The 23260-nt window shown below is 51.1% G+C and overlaps 1 protein-coding gene across 6 annotated transcripts in view; it reads right to left on the bottom strand.

Moving 5' to 3' along the window:
- Positions 1-23260, bottom strand: part of MYH10 (myosin heavy chain 10) — a 1407286-nt gene that overhangs the window by 84885 nt on the left and 1299141 nt on the right. For all 6 annotated transcript variants that reach the window (XM_078654665.1, XM_078654664.1, XM_078654663.1 and 3 more), the window contains one exon: positions 646-818. In XM_078654665.1, coding sequence (XP_078510791.1) covers positions 646-818 — 173 coding nt within the window. The remainder of the gene's footprint in view (positions 1-645; positions 819-23260) is intronic.

Genomic DNA, 23260 nt, shown 5'->3' on the forward strand with positions numbered 1-23260 from the left:
AATTCAGCTTCAATCGGGACCACAGACAAACCTGATGAGGATCGGTCACACACATTTGCTTGCGACAGTCCCTATAGGGTTTTAAACCTATTTTTTGGGAGGTGGCTTTTCCTTTTCACACTGTAAAATTTGTCAGGAGTAGTGGTCTTAAAGAGACTAGAGGTAGCTCTGGATTTGTGTCTGGTGGCATGCATAGAAAGGAAGTACTGACATCAACGTCTAGAAGTGGCTCCTATATAGGGTACGCAAGTCATTTACGGAGCTGAATGGTAGTGTGGTGCTGCACAGCGCTACCTACCGGCGTGCACAGCTACTGTCGAAAAGTTTCTGGATCCGGTCTGACAACTAGGAATATTCAAAAGGCGAAACACCTGCGGTTATAAGTCTCAATCAGAAATATGGCATAGATTGAAAAGGTCTCCCACTTCATTTTAAAAAGAAATGCACATACCTCACTGCTCATCTGCATAATCAACTTCCATCTACTGTTAGGAGTATCAGGGGCCTCCTTATCAGGGAATAGCCATTCATGTCAAGGGAGTACCACTTATTAAACAATAGAGTTTAGAATTCTATTGGTGAGCTGCATCATTAAAATATGAACACCTATGTCTGCTGCACTTCTAGATTTCTACTGTAACTTACCTAAGTCGATTTTTCAGAGTGTTGACCTCTCTAGTTAGGACTTCGGTGGCCTCAGTGGAATCATCCAGCTCACGCTGAAGCTTTCGTCGGGAAGCATTAGCACGTGTAGCCTCCTCTTCAGCCTCCTCCAGCTGACGCTTTAACTGTTTCATTCTTGTGTTGGCTTTCTCCATCTGAAAGTAATTATTGCATTACATATAACAATCTAACACACTGTGTAAAAGAGCACCATAGCCTACAAAGCAGTGTTAAACTTAGAAGCAGATTGGATTACTGCTCTCAATTAGGTGTGTTCTTATGGCACATTCCTAAATATTGACAGGCCATCGGTATAAGAGTCATAAAAACAGGTGAACATGTTTAATCTGCCCTCATGATGAGAGAAGGGTATTAGGATATTAGTCAGGGGTGCTTGAGCAAGAGTCTTCACGTCATCTCTTCCCTCTATTTCATGTTGTGAATAGTCAAAATGTTCTACATTTAAATCTCGAAATTAATGTATCCTTGGTGTGGCTCTTCAAGATTGCGGAAAACAGTGAATTCAGGTGTCAGCAGAAGACGTTATTATGAGCCTACGCCTATAGAACTGATTTCTGGGGATCTAATGGGCAACAGGTTTATAGGGCAAGCCCATGCAAATATTGTAATGTGAGGATAGGGCGCATGCACCATTATTTAGGTAATGGCCCCTCACAGCAATAGACCAGCAACCTGTTCATGCGCCTTTCTCTGTCAACATGAAGAACAAGTTACTTAACTTCGGTAACAATGTATCTGGTAGAGACAAAGTCTAGCCACAGATTCCTTAACTTAGAATACCCCCAGGTGTCAGACTGGTCCGGAAAACTTTGTGCAGCAGCACCTCTGCGCGCCGAGGGACGGCGCTGTACAGCTCCGACCTGATGTAGTCCACTGACCTGACGTCAGCGGAGCCATATATGCCCTGGCGCGCCACCATCAGTTTTCGTCACAAGACTTTTCCGTGTCAGAACGCAAAGCCACCACCAAAAATTTTGAAATATGGGAACAGTGTGCAGAAAAAAGAAAAAACAAGGTATGGTGAAAAACATCACCATAGAAGGACAGTGCCATGCACCGTATATTGTAAACTGAGGGAGGGAAAAGAACAGAGCACCACTCTGGGAGGGACCCCCGCAATTGTTAAGTCCAAAACCTCCCCCGGAAGTAGAAGAAGATACAGAGCAGAGGCAGGATTCAAACTCTTGGCCTGTGTAAGCCTGTGCCACCAAAAGCACAAGACTCACCATTGAGCCATAGCTCCTTGGTGAGCTGTCACAGCAGCCGACAGAAAGGCTGCAACCACAATATATGACAGTGAAGGACAACCAGTCCAGAACCCAGGAGTAAGGATAAACTACCATAAGGCGTCAACCAAAGGGAGACGTCCGATCCGAATAAGGGACCTACCGAATGCAGCATTGTCAGAGACTGCAATCACTAGAGTGCAGGGGAGGCAAGAGACCTAAAGCGGTTGAAGAAGAAAGAAGGGAAGGCCGGGGGGAGGAGGGGGATGGGGGCACGGGGGGGAGGGGTTGCGTATCCTCAGAATCCAAGGTGTCGACAAGAAGTCAGAGCTAGTCCCCGCTAAACAACTTGAATAGCGTAAAACACTGTTGAACCTGCTCCTGTTAGATACGAAGTCAGCAGGATACTGACCCCTGCCCAGCAAGGGTCGATATGGAACAAAAGTACGAGTTCCTTACCTTCGGTAACGATGTATCTGGTAGAAACAATTCTAGCCGCAGATCCCTTCATGTAGAATTATCCCCAGGAGTGAGACTGTATCCGGAAACATTTTTGCCACAGCATCCCTGCGCTCCGTGGGCGGGGCGTCATCACGTTCCTCCACCCAGGTGTTGTCCGCGTACGTGACAACAGCGAGGTCACATAAGACCCGCCCTGGCGCGCCTACGTCAGTTTACTTCTGAGAATTTTACCGCACCACAACGCAGAACCACCAGATTAAAAACTGTGGAAGCATGGGAGCAGTGTGCGAAGAGCAGAAAAATTGGAAAGAAACGGTGACTAACAACACCACCAGAGTAGCGCCAACACCGCAGAACCTAAGGGCAGGGAAAGAAGAAAGAAGAAGAAGCAGAACCCTGCGCAGTCACCCTGCCAGCACAGACAGCCTCCCATCCCTGTGCCCCAGAGGCAAAGAACATGCGTAAAAGTCATAGTACACGTAGTAAAACCACCAACCCCATCCTGAGCAAGGAAAGGGACCAGTTTCAAGACAGACAGGACAACAAACTTCCAAGCCACCCAACATAGAGGGCAACCACCCACAAGGGACAAGGGCAAGACATGGCCAGATGCCCCTTAATCAGAGGATCGCAATGGAGGAAGGGAGGGGAGGGAGGACAGGGATAGAAAGTAATCTCCGCCAAACCTGGAGTAGCCAGAGCAGCAGGGCACCGGAGCCCCGGAATCTCATCCTCCAAAGAACCAAAAAGGAAGGAACCACCCTCAGACGGAGCCCCCCGTCAAGAACAAAAAAGGCACTCACAGGAGACACAGCCCACCACCGGGAGGCGAGTACCGAAGACCAACCCCAGGGTCCTCGCAGAATAGGGGAGGAAGGGTGGGCCGTGAAGGAATCTGCGGCTGAATTATCATCTCTACCACATGCATCGTTACCAAAGGTAAGTAACTCGTACATCTGATAGAGACTGCTAGCCACAGAATCCTCCATGTAGAATAGATACCCTAGCAATACCCCTTGGGAAGGAGGGTCTGTGAAAGGACCCCACCAGCCAATACAGAACAGATGGCCCCACAGGGGACCAGACCTGTGGACCAGGTAGAACCTCGTCCCTGCCAGGCAATGGGAACGCCCACAAGCAGAACCCCACTGACTCCAACAGGATGTAGGAGGAAGAAGAAGCTGAAGAGCCCCATACTCTTACAGCAGTGGAACCAAGAGTAAGGTCTTAGAGGCCGAAGCACCACACTCCCCTACCAGGCAACCCACTGCCACCCCATGCCAAGACAGGAAGAGCTGAAGACGAAGCCTAGAGGACCCAAGGAAATGAGGGAAAAGAAGGCAAACCTACTCCAGATGGAGAGCAACATGCCAGCCAGAACAGCGCTGGCAGTGAAACCCGCCAGAAGCAAGAACAGCCCGAGGCAGAGTAGGCAGCGCCCGGCAAGGGAGAACACAGGGTCATCCCAGATCTCAGGGCAGGAGCAGGGAGAGGAGGAGATGCCCGGGCACACCACCACGAGGGGCTGCGCATACGACCTCAGGAAGCAAAAGCAACCTACATAACACCATGGAGAGCAGGCACCTGAAGGCGACCAGAACCCCCTAGCAGAGCGCAAGCCATATGACAGCTACCACTACCCCACCTAGGGTACGAAAAATCCCAAAAAATTGGAACCCTGTTTGGAAGTACTTCCGCAGCACAGGAACAAACAAAAGAGCCACAGGGAAAAAAACACCCCCGCGAAAGGCTTGACAAGCAGCCCAAGCAAGCAGAAGGCCTAATCTCAGGGCTAAGTCTGCGCAACAATTCCAACGCACACACAATCAACAAAAGGGCCGTCCAGCAGCCAGCAATGCCAAAGTCCCAAGGAAGGACGCAAATGGCCAGAAAACACCCGCCACAGCCAGAACAACCGTCCCAAGAAGGCCCAGAATCAACCCAACTCAGGAGTCACTCAGGAGGGGACGGAGGAGGATGAGGGTAAGGCGGAGGAGGAGGAGGACGGAGCCCTACCAAGAGCCTGTGGATTGCGGAGTCGGCCGAGGCATAGAAAAACAGGCTGCCATCAAGCGGAAGGTCAATGAGTCGCTCCCGAATATTCTCAGGGAATACTCCATCCCGAAGCCAAGCATGGCGACGGAGAGCGACCGAGGAAGCCATGGCCCGGCCCAGCTCTTCTGAGATGTCCAGAGCGGAGCGGGGAATAAACGCCACAAGCCACCGGCCATCCAACGCATGATGCCTCAAGTTCACTTGACCACCCTCCTGAGACGCTGCGGATGCCAGAGACACAGCCGAGTCCCACAAACAGGAGGAGGCCGGAGCCAGCCCACACCAGGTGTTCAGGGCCCGCAGGGCAGTGCTGGTCGAAGCGAACATGTTGCGCCCCCAAGAGTCCAGCCAGCGGGCCGCTCAGGATGGCGGAGTCAACAGTGGCGGCACGGAGGGAAAAGCAGTCCGCATAAGAGGACTGGAGGCAGAGGGGTGGAGGGAAAGGCACGCCGGGTCATGCGGCGCTGGGAGATGCCGTTGCAGAAGATGTTGAGGCACCGGGTTCCCTGAGGCAGGATGCTTCCAAGCCCCCATCAAGGAAGAAAGAAGGGAAACTTCAAAGGGAAGTAAGATTTGTCTCCCACCAGATCCCTGGTGGAGGACCTCTAATAGATGGGCTGCCGGAAAGTGAGCCACCGGGTCAACCATACGCAGGATGCCCACAGCCGTGGACACCGCATGAGCGAAGGCCGCACCCGCCTCTGTAGGGCCCTGCGGCGGGGAAAGCAGCTCCTCTGTGGGTGACGGCTGCAAACTAAGGCGGCCGTCCCCGAGGCCAAGCAGTACGGGCAAGGGCCAGACGTGGAAGGCAGAAGGAGCTGAAGAATGAGAGACCTGCCGCTCTTCCGACGAACCCGGCCCGCTTGGGCTCCAAGTCGGGGCCGCAGGGCCCGAAGGCGCCATAGCGGGACCCGACAGAGGAGAGAGCGACGTCATGGCCATGAGGAAGGCATCGATCTCCTCCGACGTCGCATTCAGCCCAGGGACCGGCGGGTATGGAGCTGGCAGTGGCACCTGCGGAGCCGTGTGGGCTGTGTCGCCCGAACTCCCGCCCGCATAGCGCGAGGGTCGGAAGAGCGATGTCGTCTCTTCAACTTCTTGTGCCTCTTACCTGAGGACTTGGAGCCCGACGAATGGTGTCGACTCGCCGAGCTTCGATGACTGTGGCCCCGCGACCGGTCCTTCGACCTCCTCCTCGACCCGGACCGTGAACGGCGCGGGGCCGACTGCCGGAGCTCGAGGCGCTTACTGGACCGCTCCCGCCTAGCCTTCGACGTCAAGGCCCGGCAGTCGGGGCACGACTTGTCGTCATGGTCGGCCCCAAGGCAATACAGGCACCGGCGACGGGGGCCGGTAACCGACATCAGTCGGCTGCAATCGGCACAGGGCTTGAACCCGGGCATCCCTACCGGCACCAATAGTCTTACGGCTCGAAACAGGATCAAAAAGATCGAAAAAGTTTGTCAAAAAGTGACTAAGGAGAACTGCTTTTTCCGGATCTGCGCTTGCTGCCGTGGAAAAAAGAAGAACTGACGTCAGCGCGCGAGGGCGGCGTCTAAGTACTCCGACCACGTCATCCCGGCGCCAACGACAGATGCGGAGCCGCAGGCGACGCCTACCAACGCGCAGGGGTACTGCTACGCAAAACTTTCCAGATCCAGTCTGACGTCTGGGGATATTCTAAGTTAAGGAATCTAACACTAACCTGTTTCTTTCAGATCATTTTTACAGAATATTTTGGGCTTATTTATGAGAGGCTGGCATCGCCAGAGCATCACTGTTATTGGTGCTCCGGTGGATCTTGCTTCTCAACCCTACATATGAGGCAGTGCAAAGTCCCCCTGTATGGCTTTGCATGGCCTTATAGATATGGAGTAAGACATGGCAGCGCAAGTTACTGTGTTGCCTTAGTCTGCATCAAGGAGGTGTTCCATGGGCTTTGCGTGGGGTTCCCACGCAAAGCCCATGGATTTTGATGCTGCCGCATATTTACAAAATCGTGTAAACCTGGGGCAGCTCCAAAAACGACCGCCTCCCCAGTGGATGTGTAACGAGGAGAAATGTTTTCATTTCTCCTTGTTTTTTCCCCTTTCCATGTGCGCTGCATTCTGCAGCGCATATAGATAGAGGAAAATGCCCCTCAGGATAATTTTGGTGAAGGAGATGCCCCTTCCTGTACACAAAAATCATGCCTATGTTGTTGCTAGGCAGCAATTTGTGCACCAACGCCAGGGAAAAGGACTGGATTGCACTGTAGTTCATAAATACGGTGCATTCCAGCCCTTTCACATTGGCATAGGGCTGCCCTACGTCAATTCCTCATAAATGAGGCTCTTCGTTTTTATCTACACCTTTGGCTACACCACTACACTCAATTACCTTTGGTTTGCTAAACACTGCTTAATATCATTTCCCCACCGTAAAAATTATTTGCTGTGGTAATTGGGGATGTTAGAAATGGGGGTCTCTAGTTGAAAATGGTTTGCACTTTTGTCCAAGTAGGGCCTTCCCTCTAGTTAGGGTAAGAGGGATACACTACGAAAATAACCCCTGCTCACCCCGTTGGTAGCTTGGCACAAACAGTCAGGCTTATTTCAGGGGGCAACAGTAATACAGTAAAAACAATAAAAAAAAGACACTACACCAGTTTAGAAAAATATTCAATACATTATATATTCAAAACAAGACCGAAACGATGACAATCCAACATACAGTACCTAAAAATATGCACTTTGCAAAAATAACCTTAAAAATGCAGTTCCTTGAAGTCAGTAGTCGCTGCGGTGCTGACAGATCACGGTGCAGGTGACAGTGCCAGTTTCGGGGAGCTGGCGTTGGTCGGTCCAGACTGCGGTGTGAGACGGGGCGGTGTGTTGCAAGACTTACAAGCGGTGCCCCCAAGCCACAGTGTGGTCACGGGTGTCGAAGTCAGGGACAGCATTGGTGAGACAAGGTCGGCGCAGTGAAACGAGGCGGTGCGGAGTGCGGTACCCACAGGTCACGGTGCAAGCAGCTGCTTGGCAGCAGCGGTCATCGTCAGTGTGACCAGGGTTGCGGTGCGAGATGCGGTGGTGTCCTCTGCGGTGCCTTCAAGAATGGAGCCAGCGACGGAGTCGGTTGCATTCCCCCCTCTGGGGCAACTGAGACCATGGTTCCAGAGGCGGTACCCAGAGGTCGGTGAAGTCTTTGCGGTGCCTGAGACTTTAGGACAGGAGGCAAGCTCTGCTTCAAGCCCTGGAGATACTTAGCAACAAGTAAAGAACGTTCAGTCCAGTCCTTTCACTGCCCAAGGCAGAAGCAGCAACTGCAGGCCAACCCAACAAAGCAACAGCACAGTTAAGGGGCAGTACTCCTCTTGGCAGTTCTTCCAGCTCTTCTAATGTTCTGGGCTCCTATATTTATACTCAGTTTCTCTTTGTGCTTTGGGGTAGAGAGTGCCTGTCCACAGCCCAAACCAGCTCCAGCCTCTCTGGCCCAGCTTTCTGGCAGGAGGTGGAGACAGCATTGTCCAACGCAGACCAGGCCCATTCAGGTGCAAGGAAATCTCCTCTCACTACTATAGAAACAGCCCAAGTTTATTCATCCCAGCCCTGACTCATCCAGGAAAGTCAGGACACACCTTGACACCCCCTCCAGTGGCTGTCTGATGAGAATGCACATCCCCAACCCTGTCACTCCAAAGCCAGACAGTCAATCCACAAACCCAGCAGAAGGATACAGGACAACTAAGCAGGAAAATACTGACTTTCTAAAAGTGGTATTTTCAAACACAGAACATACAAATCATCTTTACTAAAAGATGCATTTTTATATTCTGAGTTCAGGCAAACTAAACCTCATTTCTCTATTTTGTCCCAATGGGAAGATATGCTTATAAAATGCTATAAGTGAACTCCCATTCTATCCTATGGGACAGATAGCCTTTCCATAGTGAAAAATAAAACACACTGTAATTCACCATCAGGACACGTCACACACACCAGCACATGTCCTACCTTTAATATACCTGGCACCCTGCCCACAGGGATACCATGGCTCTACCTTGGGGGTGACTTACATGTAAGAAAAGTGAAGATTAAGGCCTGGCAGGTGGGTGCACTTGCCAGGTCGACATGGCAGTTACAAACTGCACGCAGACACTGCAGTGGCAGGTCTGATAACCCTTTTCAGGGCTGCTTGAGTGTGTGGCACAATCAGTACTGCAGGCCCACCAGCAGCATTTGCTTTACAGGCCCTGGCACTCTCAGTGCACTTTAGTAGGGACTTACTAGTGAGTCAAACATGCCAATCATGGAAACGCCAATCCATAATACAAATTACAATAGAAGCACTTGCACTTTAACACTGAACAGCAGTGAGAAAGTGCGCAGAGACACTAAACCAGCAAAAACAGAGTCAAAACTAGGAGGTCAGAAAGGAAAAAAACAGAGGAAACATGCCAAAAGATGTAAGTCTTAACAGGGGCATTTATGGTTGTCGGTAGTTGTTGATGATGAGGAGTTCCGGTTTCTAGAAAATGTTGTCAGAAGGAGGACTTTACGCCTAAAAAGGTTTGACAATGGGGTCTCGGCATCAACAAATTTGAAGACCTCTGCCTTAACCCTAGAACGGGGAGGATGGGTGGGATGGTAAGGAATCTATCACTAACTAATGTCTCTAACAGACAAATCATTACACAGGTAGTAACTTGTGCATCTGAAAGAGACACGTTAGTGATAGATTTCTTACCTTAGAATGGATACCCAAGCAATATCAACCTCTGTGGTGGGTCTGCAAACAAGATTACACCAGAAAGTCACGGAGAACAGAACGGCCAAAGAAGCCGTCTCACCGGACTTGACGCACAAGTTACTTACCTTCGGTAAAGATATAGCTGTAAGAAACAGTAGTAAGTGTTAGATTCCTTACCTTAGAATATCCCCAGGCGTTAGACTGGATCCGGAAAGTTTTGCGTAGCAGTACCCCTGCGCGTCGGTAGGCGTCGTCTGCGGCTCCGCGTCCGTCATCGTGGTCGCCGGGATGACGTCGTCGGAGTACTTAGACGCCGCTTGTAGGAGAGTAGGGTCTGCTTCCTATGGTCACCCCCACTTTTTGCTTTTGCCTTACTGGTTTTCGACTTAGATGTGGCTGTGGGCCTGCTAATCAGACCCACAGCCCAGATGCACTCTCTCTAAATTCGCACCATGTACTCTAGGTACATCCACAATTGGGAACTGGTTCACCTTATCAGCCCCTGTAGAAGTGTACCATAGGTACTCAGGGCATAGGTGTAACCAAGGCCTACCAGGGGCAGTAGCATGTATTATGCCACCCCTGGATGGCCACTCAAACTGAGACAACTGGCTGATCACTTACCTGGGGCAAGGTTGTGTAATCACCCCTTGCTTAGGTATAGTATTCCTATATCTACCCTTAAATATAGACACACAGTAACCTATAAGTCACTCCTATGGCAGGCCTTAACAATCCTGGAGGCAAAGTGCTTGGTTATGTGTGAGATGGTGCTCTAGCATGAGCTGAGCCTGACTGCAGCTTGCGGAACCATGTCCTTATAGCTGTTCTATGATATCGCCATACCATATACTCTTAAGTGCATTATAATCCTCGCGGTTGAATGCTAACTTTGGTTTGGCTGTATCTAAACATGTCGTGTAAGGTGTCATACGCTTGGAATACTACCCCCTCGACCAATTCTGGCGACGGGGGTAGCATTCCACCCTTCTAGAGGGAGAAGACATGTTGTTGCTGACTATCCCGGCTAAAGTTAACCAGAGCCCCAGCGTCACAAAATAGACGCTGCTGCCACAGACACAAGTCTGACCTCCTGCTGCTGGGAGTCCTTCCAGTCACGGAGGTGTGGACAATAGCTTTCCTGCCTGGAGAGGTGCGAGCACCACCCCAGACAGGACTTTGTGTATTGGGACAGGGAGGGCTGAATAGAATGAGACACTGCCTGGGGCACACTCGGTGCTCCATGCATAGTCCAGTTCAAACCGGTGCTGGGGCACTCCAGCCCCAGCTCTGGCGCGAGACTGGACAAAGGAAAGGGGGTGTAACCACCCCTCTTCCTGGTCCCACCCATAGGAGGGACCTAGAAAGTAATCCAGCTCCTTTTAGTTGTATAAAGTTAGGAGCTGAACCCCAGGACTTTAGATTAATCCTGGAATCGACTTTAAACGAAACTCTGGATCCTTCGACATTCACCTGAGCTGAAGACTGAAGAATCTCCCTTGTGGCCAAGGAGTGACCACCCTGGGCAACCAGGCACCATCCAGCAACTCGACGGCTTGCTTTGTCCCTGTTCCCGCCGGAACCCGAGCACAGAGCCTGACAAGACCGCGACTCCCAGACCTCTCTGACCCCACTGCACGACTCCAGCACAGCTGAGCCCCGTGGAAGGCGTCGGAACCCATGGAACCAGGCAACTTGGAAAGTCTTCAACTTCCTAACAGCGCAGCTCCTGAGGCATCCTCGAAGCTGTGCCCTGGGGACTGAGACACCCCGACACCGAGCTCCACCTGCACCGAAGACCAGCCCTCCACACTCCACGAGATCTGCGTGGGGCCCTTCTGCTTGCGTTCTGCTCGACGCATTGTCCCGGTTGCTGGCCAGTTAGTTAGTAGCCCTGTAACGACGATCCTTTTGAAAATCCATCGCTGGTCTGGTTGCTCCAGACTGGCCCTTGCTTCCCTGAAAAGGTGAAGTACCTCAGACCCCCCTGGTCTGCACCAGAAGCCTTTTGTGTATCCTGCGTGGGTTGCCTTTGCTTAGGCTTGTTGGCTCCGATCTTGAAGTCGACCCCTCCATCTGCGAGAACTTTCGTGGGACAGCTCCTCTCCAGCACCTGGTCGTCCTCGACGCCTCCTGGTCCGCGTGGCTGCAAAGACAAGCTTCACGACAGCACCTGATTGCTCCTCGACGACGTCTGGTTCCTTCCTGGTTCCACCCGGTCACTGGCTAGTGACCTAGACTCTGTCCCCTCTGCTTTCAGGTCTTCTTCAACTCCGATCCACCCTTGGATCCACCCGGACATCTTCCTCCTGGTCGCCTGCAGCTTCTTCTTCCAAGGCTCCATAGGAATCAACGAGAAAACCCGACACACTTTGACACCTATGCACCCGCAGCCTGTGGGTGAGGTAACATGAGTACTTTGGTGCTCCTGTAGGGATTGACTATCCTTGTGTCTAGTTTTGTTAGTTGTATCTTCCTATTTAGACCGGAAGTGTCCTAAATCTACGTTACTTACCTTTTTAAGTTCCTATTGACTTTCTATTGACTCTCGCGTGAGTGTACTGACACTGCACGCGCCGCCTGTGATCCTCCTACTCCTAACCTAAGGTTCAGATAGTGTATCCCCAGCGATTCTCTGGGCCCTAGGCCTTCCCTTTTCCCGAGTCGTGGTTCTTATACCACTTACTTAGTATATGGTTTTACGCGCCCCTAGGGCCTAACTGTTAATTGTGCTATTTAAAGTATTTCTAAGAGTAACTTGTTATGTGCTTATGCCTCTGATCTCATAAAGAGTTCAGACGAGTATGTTAGTGAATAAATACATATATATTTTATATATATCCTCTGTGGTGTCCTTTCATTTGGTATTCAAGGGGTTACATATGGTAAAACAGCTGGCTTTACATGCCCTCAAGAGTCTTTTAGCCTAAGACTGTTCTGTCCATGCTACCTCTAGGAGCTGGTCTATAAGGTTGACTTTACAACCATCACCATACGTGTTGTTTGGACTGGTGCAAGGTGCTCACTAGAATAGTGAACATCATATACCAGGGCAACTTCTCACACCGCCCTCCTGCGCTGACGTCAGTTCTTGTACATAGCTTTCCGCGCCAGGAACGCAGAGCCATGCCAGAGACCGACACTGGTGCCATAAAACTAGGGCCCTCAAAGGGAAATACCTTAACACTAGATATCGGTCCGCAGAACGGGGAGGATGGGTGGGGCGGTAAGGAATCTAACACTAACTATTGTTTCTTACAGATATATCGTTACCGAAGGTAAGTAACTGGTGCATCTGAAAGAAACAGGTTAGTTAGATTCCTTACCTTAGAATAGATACCCCAGCAATACCAACACCGGAGGTGGGTCTGCGGACCAAGATCACACCAGAAAGTCCTTAAAAACGGAACGGCCGAAAAAGCCATCTCTCCGGACTTGGCTGTCCAGGCAGTAGTGTCTAGCAAACGTGTGCAGCGAGGCCCACGTAGCTGCCTGACAGATGTCCTGCAAAGGGACTCCCCCGACCCAGGGCAGTAGTAGCCGCCGTGGCCCGAGTGGAATGGGCCCTTAGCCCAACAGGGGGCTCCTTTTTAGCCAAGGAGTAACAGACCTTAATGCACAACACGACCCACCGAGAGATGGTCCGTTTGTGCACCGCCCGTCCCTTCTTCGCGCCAATGTAACCAACAAAGAGCTGGTCGTCCACCCAGAACTGGCGTGTGCGATCAAGGTAGAAGGAGAGCGCACATTTAGGGTCCAGCCGGTGGAGCCTCTCCTCCTCCTTGGAAGGATGCGGAGGCGGAAAGAAGGTGGGCAAGGTGATGGACTGCCCGATATGAAAGGCTGTAACCACCTTGGGCAGGAAAGAAGGACGTGTTTTCAACACAACTTTGTCCGGATGGACGGAAAGGAAAGGAGGCTTAGAAGAAAGAGCCTGGAGCTCACTCACTCTCCTGGCAGAGGTGATGGCTACCAGGAATGCAGTCTTAAGAGTAAGAAGACGAAGAGGGTAATTGTGAAGTGGCTCCAAAGGAGCGCACATCAGAAATGTAAGAACAAGGTTCAAGTCCCACTGAGGCATCACGAAAGGAACAGGAGGGAACATGTGCGTGATGGCCTTCAAGAATCTATTAACAATAGGGGACTTGAAAAGAGAAGGCTGATCAGGAAGCCTCAAGAAGGCAGAAATGGCAGAGAGGTAGCCCTTAAAAGTGCCCAGAGCAGAGCCCTGCTGGGCAAGAGAAAGAAGGAAGAGGAGAACCTCTGAAAGGGGGGCAGAGAAAGGATCCACAGCCTTTGATGTGCACCATGCCACAAATTTGTTCTTCCTGCAGGCTCATACCGATTTGGTGGAGGGACGCCTGGCTGCCAGAATCACATCACATACTTCAGGAGGCAAGTCAAATGGCCTCAACTGCCGCCGCTGAATCTCCATGCATGGAGGTGGAGGCTGGACAGGTTTGGGTGGAGGACCGTCCCATGCTGCTGCGACAGAAGGTCCTCCTGAAGAGGCAGACTAATCGGAGGATCGACTGACATGCTGAGTAGCTCGGGATACCAGTATCTTCGTGCCCAGTCCAGAGCCACAAGGATGACTTGGGCCCGGTCGCGCCTGATCTTCTTCAGCACTCTGGGCAGAAGTGGTATAGGCGGAAAGGTGTACAACAGACCGCAGCTCCACTTGCGACGAAAAGCGTCTCCGAGCGAGTGCCGCCTTGGAAATTCCAACGCGCAGAACTGATGACATTGCGTGTTCTCTTCGGTGGCGAATAGATCTAACCAATGCTCTCCCCACTGCCGAAAGAGGCCTTGCGCCAAGTCCGAGTTCAAACGCCATTCGTGATCCATCATGCACCGGCGGCTGAGTTCGTCCGACCTGGCGTTCAGGGAACCTGCCAGGTGTTGAACCACCAGGGTGACGCCCTGGTGTTCCAGCCATGTCCAGAGGCACAGAGCCTCCTGACAAAGTGTCCACGACCCCACCCCGCCCTGTTTGTTGCAGTACCACATGGCGGTGGTGTTGTCCGTGAACACATGCTCTACACTTCCCCGGACAGAGGGAAGGAATGCTTTCAGTGCAAGCCGAATCGCCCGCAGCTTCAGAAGGTTGATGTGGAGCCAGGACTCCGCCGGAGACCCGAGGCCTCTGATCTCCCTCTCCCCCATGTGGCCCCCCCATCCCAGGAGGGACGCATCTGTCACCACTACGTGCTCCGGTTGGGGAAGGGAGAGAGATCTGCCGCTGACCCAATCGCGGTTCGTGAGCCACCACTGCAACTGTTTCGCAGTGCCCTCTGAGATCCGGACGTGGTCGGACAGGTTGCCCTGATGCTGTGCCCACTGAAACTTCAGGTCCCACTGCAGAGCCCGCATCCGCCACCGGGCGTGATGCACCAGAAGGATGCAGGAGACCATCAGCCCCAGGAGCCGCAGCATCAACATGACCGCGACTCGGGATAAAGGCTGAAAGATGGGAATCAGAGCCTGAATATCCTGAACCCGCTGTTCGGGAGGATAAACCTGAAACTGCGCCGAGTCTAGAACCGCTCCAATGAAGAGGAGCTTCTGAGAGGGACACAGGTGTGACTTTGGCACGTTGATGGAGAACCCCAGAGAGTGCAGGAGGTCGGCCGTGGTCTGGAGGTGGGAGACGACTGTTTGGGGCGAACCCGTCTTCAACAACCAATCGTCGAGATAGGGGAAGACTGAAACCCCTAATCTGCGCAGATTAGCTGCGACCACCGCCATCACTTTCGTGAACACCCGTGGGGCGCTGGTTAGGCCGAAGGGGAGCACGGTAAACTGAAAGTGCTCGTGGCCTACCATAAACCGCAGGTATTGACGGTGGGCCGGCAGGACAGGGATGTGGAAATACGCGTCCTGCAAGTCCAATGCTACAACCCAGTCTTCTGGGTCCAGGGCAGCTAGGATCTGAGCTAAAGTCAGCATCTTGAACTTCTCCTTCCGGAGGAAGCCATTGACGCTCCTTAGATCCAAGATAGGGCGAAGGCCCCCTCTGCCCTTCTTGGGTACCAGAAAGTAGTGGGAATAGCAACCACGTCCTACGTCTGGCCCGGTCCCTTCTTCGACTTCTTGTGCCTCGACTTACCTGAGGACTTTGAACCCGACAAATGGGGTCGACTCGCCGAGCTGTTATAACTGTGGCCCGCGACTGGTCCCTCGACCTCCTCCTGGACCGGGACCTCGAGCGGCGCCGGGGCCGACTTCCGGATCTCGAGTAGCTTACGGGACCGCTCCCGCCTAGCTTTCGATGTCAAGGCCCGGCAGTCGGAGCACGACTTGTCATTATGGTCGGCCCGAAGCAATAAAGGCACCGACGGTGGGGGTCGGTAACCGACATCAGTCAGTTACAGTCGTCACAGGGCTTGAACCCGGGCATCCCTACCGGCAAGATCCAAAATAGATCAAAAAAAGTTAGTCAAAAAGTGACTAAGGAGTACTGCTCTTCCCGGATCTGCACTTGCTGGCGCGGAAAAAAAAGAACTGACGTCAGCGCGCGAGGGCGGCGTCTAAGTACTCCGACGACGTAATCCCGGCGACCACGACGACAGACGCAGAGCCGCAGACGACGCCTACCGAGACGCGGGGGTACTGCTACGCAAAAACTTTCCGGATCCAGTCTGACGCCTGTGGATATTCTAAGGTAAGGAATCTAACACTAACCTGTGTCTTTCAGATCAGCGCTTGAGATTGGTGACCAATTATCATCCCTGGTCCCATAAGATCTATAATATACTCAAACAAGCATTTACAATGCAACGGTTTCGCCTTTGCAAAAGTTAGAGCTATTGGCATTGTAAATAACAAAATTGTCATTTATGTGTTGGTTATGAAAACGGATAAATAAATGGCACACACAGACCGACACCTACACACACACAGAGCCCCTCCACACACACAGAGCCCCCCCCCCCACACACAGAGCCACACACAGAGCCACACTTATGTCAAATAAAAAGGTGATACCAGATCGCTGAACTGCAAGTGTACAGTCCAAATTGGTTGAAATGTTTTGGGATCGAACTCGGGAGGGCCCAGTGAGAAATAAAGAAAGGTAGTTCGGTTTTAATTTCTATGGCAGTAGTTAGGGTTGCAGAAAGATGAACATTCATCAACTCAATTGGAAGCTTAATACACAAAGCCGACAAAAAGATGTCAAGCACAGACTAGAAGTCACAGACAGCAGGCAGGAACCGCCCACCCACTGCCTGTGTCTGAAGGGTACCAAGAGAGTGGGATAATTTTCAGTCCAAGCTTCAGAGGGGGCCATCGCCTCCATAAAACCCAGAAGCGTCATCTGATCACTCATCAGCAATTTACCTCGCATCCCTCCTCGTCGGTAGCTACCACCATGCTGGTAATCAATAAAGTGCAGACTTAAGCAAGGCACAGGACTGGTGCTACTCAAAGACAACAAACTGATCATACCGCCTCCTCCAGTAATGGGGCAACAGCAGCTCCGGCTGGGGCACTTCCACGTCCCCGCCTGAAGGGCACATAATACATGGAGCTCTAAGGAAGCCTATTGGCGGGACCTGTGCTCCTAGACACAAGAGGGACAGCGCGCTTCTAGAGGATTGGGTTGTTCTCACAAGCTAGAAGTGGCGGTAGAACATTTGTCAAGAAGAATTAAGTAAAATCAAGAAACGATCCAAAACTAATGTACTAAATGCCAAATAAAGCAAAGAAGACATATAGGCAATTACTGTATGAAACAAGGGGAAAATGTAAGATTACATAGAATCCATCTCACATGGAAACTACACTTTCTGAAGACTTGGCTCTGGAGTAATCAACGCAGAATTTAAAGACTAAGATTCAGAAAAGTAAATGTTATTTAATAAATGGGGACCACTCGCATCCATTCTGCTCGTGTTTCAGTGTGGCCTTATTTATTAGCCTTTACAGTTTGGTAAAGCACCTATTAACTTCTCTAACCACAAGATAAGGAACAAAATCGCATTTTTTCATTTAAACTACCTTCTCGTTTTAACTTGGAACACGAATGATGACCCAGCGGTAGGAAACCTCAAGGAGAACCATTTCAGTGTCTTCCTAATCAATCCTAGAGGTGTGACCATTCTTCTACAGCCAGGGATTTAAAGGACAGATCTAGGAACTAAGGTTATCAGAGAAAAGAGAAAAAAAGTAAACTGTGTTGGAAGCTCTCCGGTATCTATGTTTTACCCTCCCTAAAGCAGCTCTGAGGTCAGACAGGGCCAGGGTGTGCAGGGAGGATTCTGGGTGGGTGTGGACAAACAAGGGAAAAGCACACGCCCAAGGAAAGGGGGGTTTGTATTATTTATACCTGGCATTGTCTCCTCTGCACAGAGAGGCGTCGCACCCATGTGCTTTGGGCAGAAGGTGTAACAGGTGACGTGGGTGAGCGCACACACAGGAGATATCCAGCAGGACGCCCCTCGGAGCTCAGCCATGCAGCCAGCGGGAGATCCCACAAGTGTGGGCTGGGAAGGCCCATCCAGCTCTCCATGACACTAGCACGGCAACCTTCGGCGCTGTGTCTAAATAAATAACATATTATGTAACTCACAAGGGCTCCAGCAGCGGTTCAGCGGACACTATCATCCCAAACACAACGGGAACGAAGAGTAAAACACAGAGCCACCCTGAAAACAAAGACGTCGAGTCTTTGTAGCTGGTAATTATATATAGCGCTTACTCCCGCTGACGAGGCGCCACAGCGCTTTTCGGCGAGTAGTGCCAACTAAAGTGTAATTCTTCTGGTGGCGCGGCCTTGGGCATGGTCCAGGCGTGAAGGGGCAGCTAGACAAGATAAAGGACCCTGATAAAGCCACCCTAAACTGCCGATGTCCGAACTGGGCTGCCAGACCAGTTTTAAATCCGTGCCAAGTCCGCTCTTTCCCGCACATTGGAATGTTTATTCCACAGACCATCGGGTAGAAAGTTTCTAGTTGTTGAAGTCTTTATCATGGGGTAAAGACGAGTGGCTCTCCTCACATAGTGCTTATGTCATGTGCCAGGGGGCATGTCCTGGGACTGGGCACCGAGAACAGCCAGTCTGGCAACAATGCGAGCCCGCTTATAAAACTGGTTTAATCTCTCACCACCTTCTGCCGATGGTGTGGGGGCACTGAAAAACTAGAAACCGTTTACTAAAATATCACACGGACGGCGGGAGGTGGGGCGGGCACGCGGACAGCGGGGGGGGGGGTGAACGGGCTCACGGACAGCGGAAGGGGGGACGGGTTAACGGGCACACGGACAGCGGGAGGGGGGGTGGGCGGGCACAGGGATAGCGGGAGGGGGGCGGGCAGGCACACGGACAGCGGGAGGGTGGTCAGGAAACAGCCAGTGAGACAGGGACAAGACGAACAATGAACAAAAACATCGGTGGTAAAAAAAAAAAAAGTACACGCCCACAGTGGCCACGTCTTCATGACGTTGCGGAGAGGGAAAGAATCGGCGTAACGCCCACCAATCGCCTCGGGAAATGACGGACAGCTCTCTCTTCCAATGGTTAGCCTCCATTATGGAGCTAGCCAATGGAAGAGAGAGGCGGAACGAAGGCCACACTGTTCTAACATTAGATTTCGCCTGCGCCGAAAAGCTGCGCGGCGCAGCTTTCGACGAGGGCATTTACTAACTTCAGATCAAACTATAAGTACACATATTCAGAAATACCCAAGCATCTCGTATCCAAAGGGGACTACACTTCGCAGTCTGATCAGTCCAAGCTATCCAAGAATAAACACTAGCGAACGTACTTGGCTACACAAACTTTTTTTTTTTATAACTTTATTTTCTGGTTTTCAATAATACGACATAACAATACATGTCCATAAATTTCACATTGAAGCGATACACAATTTTGATAGTCCCTCACTACAACTGTCCGACTTTTAGCATTTCAGATGGCATCACACAATCAATTGTCAAAGCGTCAACATAGGTGAAGCACAGACAAAGGGCACAGGAGCATATTTGGACTGTGTTAGAGGTAACAAAGCATTCAGAGATCACAACAAGCACCCTATGCGTCTTTGATTAAACAAAAAAAAAACAAAAAAAAAGCCTTTAAGTGATTTTCAGTGATGCAGTGGGTAGTTCGTTACTGCTTTGTGAGAGGAGATATCCCTGAAGAGGGCCCCATATGTCTCTGGGTTTAGAAGCATGAGGTAGCAATTCAGCATATGTGATATTCTGTTCTCGGCAATATACTAGGTCTGCCAACCATTCCTTGAATTTCGGGGCACAGCCTCTTCCCCATCTACAAGACACCCTTCGTTTAGCTAACAGTAATGAAATAGCCAGAAACGTCCTGTATGTGGTAGGTATATGCGCCGTATATCCTAGTAGTGTGAGTAATGGATTCCTCGCCAGCACGTTGTCCGTCATTTTGTCGAGCGCCATTAGTACTTGCTCCCAATATTCCTTTATTCTCGGACATTCCCAGGCCAGGTGAAGGAACCCTGCCTCTGGCTGTTTACACAGATCACATCTATCTGTATCAGCCAACTTAAATCTGTATTTCTTCACCGGTGTATAATATAAGCAGTGTGGGTATTTATAGTGGATCACCCGCAATCGGCAGCTGGCCGAAATCTGCGCCATTTGTAAACAGCAATACCGCCACTGTTCCTCAGTAATTTTATGCCCAAACACGTACGAGCCGGACTGGTGATTCTCTCTCTGTTCGCCCGTATAGTATTATATAGGCCTGACACCAGATGCTTTCCATCTGTGGAACCTAACATGTGATGCAGTGGGATAAGACACATCGGCTCCTGTGGGAAATCCGCAACAATTGACCGCATCCCCTGCCGCAGACGTACATAGAGAAATGTCTAGAGGTGTAGGTTGTATTCCCTGTAGCAGCTGTTCCCTGGAGCGGAATGTCCCAGCATGGAAAAGGTCCCCCCATGTGGCAATATTAGCTCGTTTGCCCAGGTCATATAATCCCTTTTCCTGTAACAGTGATAATTCAGGGTGATACGACAGTGGGAGCCGAGGAGAATAAAGGATGGGCGAGGCCAACAATGCAGTGATCCGGTGCCATGCACCCACCGTACCAGTGATGGTGGTGGGTGCGGGCAGGTCCATGTATTAGGCCGTTCAGCGCTACTGGGTCCGCAAGCCAATCTTCTGTAGCTAGCTGCGGCATATACCGAGGAGGATACACCCAGTAGTAAGCATAGTGCACCTGTGCGCTGTAGAAGTAGACCTCAAAATCAGGGATGTCAAAGCCTCCCTGGTCATACGGTCTCGTCAGCGTCGACCATTTGAGTCTCGGCTGTCTCCCTCCCCAGAACAGTCTCAGTAGTTCCGAGCGTAATGTTTTAAAACAAATATCGTCCAGGGTGATATGGGATGTTAAGGTATAGGTATAGGAATTGTGGAAGTATGATCATTTTGATAAGGGAAGCTCGACCTGCGAACGAAAGGGGCAATGATATCCAGCTTGTAACATTAGCATTGAGTCGAGTTATGGCCGTACCATAATTCGCCCTAATGGTGTCTCCCCTGTCCCTAGTCAATTGTATGCCAAGATACTTTAGATCCGTATCGCACCATTTTAACGGGAAATCGAGTGGAAATTGCATCACAGCTGGCGTGAGAGGAAAGACCTGGGATTTCCCCCAGTTAATACCAATCCCGGACAACCTACCGAATCGTATAAATTCTCTTAGTATATGGTTAATATTATGTTGGGGTTCTCTGATATACAGCGTTATGTCGTCCGGGTATAGGGAGATTAAGATTTGGCATTGACAGCAGCGGAACGCTTTATCTTGATGTAAATGACGTAGCCTAGAGGCTAACGGCTGCACCGCAATGGCAAACAGCAGTGGGGATAATGGACACCCCTGTCGAGTACCCCTGGAGATCGGGAGTGGCTGGGACAGATGACCATTAATCAGAATCTTGGCAGTGGGTTTATGATATAATAATTTAATCCAGGACAAATACAGACTAGGGAAGTCCATTTTTCTGCAACACCCCAAATAAGTAATCCCACTCCACCGAGTCAAACGCCTTAGTGGCATCTAAGAACACTGAGGCGAGTGGGAATTCAGGCGCAACTGTCTGAATCAGGGAAAACAGAGTCCTGGGGTTATGTGAGGCCGTGGGCTGCAACCTCCAGCTCGGCCATGGCCTATCATACCCCGGTGGGGTGAGCGACACTTTAACTGGGCAATGATCCGAGAATGTTAGCCAGGTGCAGCACACTACTAATGGCCGGCCCAAGTCCATTAGAAAGGAGACAGTAATCTATGCGCGCTCAAGTTCCCCTGTGGGATGTGAAATGTGTGACTTTGCGCTGTCGTGGGTGTTTGTGTCTCCAGCAGTCAATCAGTCCTCCTTCCTCAATTATTCCCTGCAGGGCCTCCTGCGCTTTGGTGTAGTGTTGCGGGGTCACATTGGATCTATCCTGGTGGGGATTTAAGGCGACATTGAAATCGCCTCCCCAAATTATATCTGTGGAGCCAACTGTTAATATTTGAACCCAGAGGTTAGTGAAAAATTCGGGGCAGTCTGTGTTTGGGCCATAACAATTCGCAATCGTGACAAAATCTCTGCCCAACCGTCCCCATGTTATGATATATCTGCCCTGTGGATCCTCCATCGCACCCGCCATCTCAAAACGGGTTTGTTTATTAAAAAGTATCGCTGTCCCACGGGCATATGAGAAATAGGAAGAAAACAAACGGCAGCTTGCCCACCGTTTAGCAAAGGTGTTCGTGGCTTTCGGGTCAATGTGGGTTTCCTGTAATAATGCCACTTGAACCTGTTGTCTATCCAAATTGGCCAGTACCTGTCTCCTTTTCCTCGGATCACCGAGTCCCCTAACATTCCAAGATATCACCCTAAGTGTGATCTATCCTCCTGTGTCAATACACATATAGTCACCATCTGAAAAGTGTATCGTGAGTGTGTGTATCCGGACATTTGTAGACCCAAGGAAACATATCTGTTGTATAAGATCGTCACATGTGTTTCACCGTTGCAATGGAACTTCCAACCAATGTTCCCTCTAATTATTTTCCTCTGTGTGCGGCAGTGGAGGGTCTCTGTGAGCTGCAACCATGGCTATGTGCGCCAGGAACCGAACCTCACGTGTCTGCGGCGCCAAATGCCACTCGTTTTTGGTGCCCTTCTGCCCTCTGTCCCACTCGTTTTTTGTGCCTTTCTGCCCTCTGTCCCACTCGTTTTTGGTGCCCTTCTGCCCTCTGTCCCACTCGTTTTTAGTGCCCTCTGTCCCACTCGTTTTTTGTGCCTTTCTGCCCTCTGTCTCACTCGTTTTTGGTGCCCTTCTGCCCTCTGTCCCACACGTTTTTGGTGCCCTTCTGCCCTCTGTCCCACTCGTTTTTGGTGTCCTTCTGCCCTCTGTCCCACTCGTTTTTTGTGCCTTTCTGCCCTCTGTCCCACTCGTTTTTGGTGCCCTTCTGCCCTCTGTCCCACTCGTTTTTGGTGCCATTCTACCCTCTGTCCCACTCGTTTTTGGTGCCCTTCTGCCCTCTGTCCCACTTGTTTTTGGTACCCTTCTGCCCTCTGTCCCACTCGTTTTTGGTGCCCTTCTGCCGTCTGTCCCACTCGTTTTTGTGCCTTTATGCCCTCTGTCCCACTCGTTTTGTGTGACTTTCTGCACCCTGTCCCACTCGTTTTTGGTGCCCTTCTGCCCTCTGTCCCACTCGTTTTTTGTGCCTTTCTGCCCTCTGTCCCACTCGTTTTTGGTGCCCTTCTGCCCTCTGTCCCACTCGTTTTTAGTGCCCTCTGTCCCACTCGTTTTTTGTGCCTTTCTGCCCTCTGTCTCACTCGTTTTTGGTGCCCTTCTGCCCTCTGTCCCACACGTTTTTGGTGCCCTTCTGCCCTCTGTCCCACTCGTTTTTGGTGCCCTTCTGCCCTCTGTCCCACTCGTTTTTGGTGCCCTTCTGCCCTCTGTCCCACTCGGTTTTTGTGCCTTTCTGGCCTCTGTCCCACTCGTTTTTGGTGCCCTTCTGCCCTCTGTCCCACTCGTTTTGGGTGCCATTCTGCCCTCTGTCCCACTCGTTTTTGGTGCCCTTCTGCCCTCTGTCCCACTCGTTTTTGGTACCCTTCTG

This window comes from Lissotriton helveticus, chromosome 7 (assembly GCF_964261635.1).
Source record: "Lissotriton helveticus chromosome 7, aLisHel1.1, whole genome shotgun sequence".
Taxonomy (NCBI): domain Eukaryota; kingdom Metazoa; phylum Chordata; class Amphibia; order Caudata; family Salamandridae; genus Lissotriton; species Lissotriton helveticus.